This window comes from Octopus bimaculoides, chromosome 2 (genome assembly GCF_001194135.2).
Source record: "Octopus bimaculoides isolate UCB-OBI-ISO-001 chromosome 2, ASM119413v2, whole genome shotgun sequence".
In the NCBI taxonomy this organism is placed as follows: Eukaryota; Metazoa; Mollusca; class Cephalopoda; order Octopoda; family Octopodidae; genus Octopus; species Octopus bimaculoides.
The window spans coordinates 92,009,865-92,013,102 of record NC_068982.1 but is presented as its reverse complement, the minus strand read 5'-3'; the positions used below and the strand labels follow the sequence as shown (position 1 = coordinate 92,013,102).

Here is a 3,238-nt window from a genome sequence, read left to right as displayed (position 1 = left end):
CAACCAGTCCGAGAGTGTAGTGGGTGCTTTTATGTGCCAGTCAGGTAGTACTAGCAATGGCCACACTCGGACGGTGCTGTCAGCGCTTCACTGGCAAAGGTGCCAGTCATTGAATTTGGTTCGATTTCGATTTCGTTTGCCTCAACAAGTTGTTTCAGTCATTTGACTGTAGCTGTATTGGATATAACTCAGAAAAATATTTTCACCATTCCATGAACCTTTTTCCGACATAAAGGGCAATTGGTGAGAGCAGGTGCACATGATGCACAACTGACCAAATGGCCACATGGTAAAAATACCACACTCAATTCTTCATCCAAACAGATTTTACAAAGCTTTTGTTCTTTTAGCATAGTATTCTCTGCAATTAAATCAGCACTTGCTGCTGTAAAAAATAAAAAAAAGACAGAAAATAAATAAACTGAAATGTAATGTAAGATAATGAGAGGATAAATGAATATATAATTGAATGGTTATGCGTTGATGAAATATAATAAATACAGTAATAAATTCTAAATATTAAAACAGTATCAACAGTTACACAAGAAAAATATTCCACTTCATTCACACCAATTCACCCAAGGTTCCATGTGGACATGTTAGTTACTAATGCATGAACATTTCTCAGAGATATTTAGAAAGTACCTTTTCTTAAGATGTGTTCCAAAACAGATTATTATACCAATAAAAACAAACAAGAAATCTGTTCTGGCCCCTTCACAGTATAACCTTTTATCATTCAGCATAAAGCCTCCTCCCTCTCTACAGTTGAAGGTAGATAGTAATCTTGCAAGTTCCTGGCAACCTTACTAGGGCTGGTGCTATAAAAAAGTTCACCCAGTACACTTTGTAAAGTGATTGGTGTTAAAAAGTGCATCTAGGTATAGAAACCATGCCACAACAGGCACTGGACCACGATGCAGTCCTCCAGGTTGTTAGATTTTGTCAAACCATCCAACCCATGCCAACATAGAAACTGGATGTTAAAAGAGGATGACATTGTATGGAACATTTAATTTTGTTAGTAAGAAAATATGGCCAGAAGGTTTAAGTAACTTTAATGTAAAAGCTAGAAAACTTATGATACTGAGATAAATAAGATAATTTAGGAAACATAGGGTAACAAAACTATACACATAACTCATCAATAAAGGAAACTAATCCAAACCATTTAGAATATCATTTTCTCCTCTTTTTGATATTGTAAATTGACATTGAGAAGTTACAGAATAGGTTGAAAAGAGTCAACTGGTTTGTTATGTTGAGCTGAACATTTCTACAAGAGTTCATAAAGCTGGTATTTACCTTCAGATTTGAGTAAATGAAATATATTACTATCTTGAGTAGAGTAGGTCACTTTCTCCAGATGAGGATTTTAGTCCAATACTACAAGCTAACAAAATATTTATAAATTGTATAATGTTTTTGCTAATTACACTAATAATCTGTGCCTCATTTTGGTATTTATTTAAAGCTAAAGAATCTCTGTCAGTGTCAGGATATGAATTATCAATCCATCATACCATAACAATTTTCCAGAGAAGCTAACATGGGCACTTCAAAGTGGATTCTCAACCTGCTAGAAATAGCAGTCAAGGCTCCATCAACTCAAAAAGAAGGGATATGTTGAATAATGTAATTCTTGAAAATAAGATGGGATGATTATAGCTCACAACAGCTGTGCCAATTGTGACTGTTTAGTCTCGATGTTTTCCTGGAATATTTACAATTATCATTAACCAAATATGCCAATGTACATTAGCTAACAATAGCTGATCAGGGATATGTGTAACAGATCTACATTGAACCGAAAAAAAAAATAGCCATGTAATCTGAAATATGGATATTATTCTCAATGCTGAACAGGCAAATATAGATTAAGCATAATATACATGATACAACTTTGTTCAATTGTTTTCATGAATGTTTTTCCATGCTGGCATGGGTTAGCTGAAGCTATTGCTTAAGTACTGTTTTTATGGCTAGATACCCTTCCTGTTACTAATCCATAATTGTTTTTCAAGTGAGGAATCTCTTATTGCACAAGTGTTTGAAGGCCCAAAGTGAGTGGATGATTTGTTGACAGGAGAAATGACAACATCACCACTTACAGTTTGTGGTACTCAGAGAAGTGTAAATGTAAACAAAAGTACAGATGCCCACACATCCACACATGCATAATACACACACATGCACAGACACTAACATACACACACACACACGATTTATGTACATACACATGTATATGCTACTCTCAAAACCATATTCCATTTTTGACTACTGGTTACTAGAAAGGATTACAGAGATTTATTTTAAAACTGAAAATGATATGGTGTTCACAGTCAAAAAGTTTTAAAAGTAGATGTTTCCTTTCTTTGTGAGCAATAACAATCTAGTGTCAATGTGAGACATTAGAAGAAGGATTACTTAGTAACAGCTACTTCACTGTCAGCACTTTGATAGATAGAAGAAGGATCACTTCTTATTTACTAACAATCATTTCAAAATATGTAGAAATAGTAGAGTTATCATTTATTACTTACTAGCAGACATTTCAGTGTCATGTTTTTCTCTTGTTTGGTCAGGCTCCTCTTCATCACTTACTTCCTCATCGTTATCATCAAAATGATCGTTTTCAATCGCATCAAGTAAATCTGATGCTTGTGAAAAAGAAGATCCTTAAAAACAAAAAAAACATGTACATACACATTAGATTTTGTGTAAAATATTTGGGTATTTATATCTAGCATTCAACTACATTCCTATTTGTCCATTATTTTCATAATAATACTGCTCCTTTGTTAGGTTTCTATCTGTACTTCGAAGTTGGAAATGCATAAACTGAAGGATTTTTAAGAAATGAAATTTTGTGACAGGAAAGTACAATTTAGTGAATTCATCACTAGAATATTTATCAGAAGTTATCAACCTCATTTCATGGCATCTCATATTTTTAGTTCAAATCAAAATAACAGGATACAATCCCAATCATGAAAAGCAACTGCTAGTTGAGCTCTGGTTCTGACAATTATATTACACTTCTATGTATGCATGTTAGTATTTTTTAAGGTTATGCCTCTCATATATTTACAGAGAAGTTGCTGAAATCTTATACATGCTTTACCTTGAACAACTTGATGGCAGGAAACCAGATTATTCAAAGATTAATGTATAGTTTGATGGTTTACAGTACTGACATTGAATTCTTGTATATAAGCAACTGAATGAATCTTCTACT

At 33.4% G+C, this 3,238-nt stretch overlaps 1 protein-coding gene across 4 annotated transcripts in view; it reads right to left on the bottom strand.

The window, feature by feature from the left end:
• Positions 1–146: 146 nt before the first annotated feature.
• The window catches only part of LOC106873938 (baculoviral IAP repeat-containing protein 7), a 66,264-nt gene continuing 63,172 nt past the window's right edge, over positions 147–3,238 (bottom strand). For all 4 annotated transcript variants that reach the window (XM_014921480.2, XM_014921478.2, XM_014921479.2 and 1 more), the window contains 2 exons: positions 2,544–2,678; positions 147–385 (listed from right to left, as the gene is read on the bottom strand). In XM_014921480.2, the coding sequence (XP_014776966.1) occupies positions 189–385; positions 2,544–2,678 (332 nt within the window). In that variant the 3' untranslated portion in view covers positions 147–188. The remainder of the gene's footprint in view (positions 386–2,543; positions 2,679–3,238) is intronic.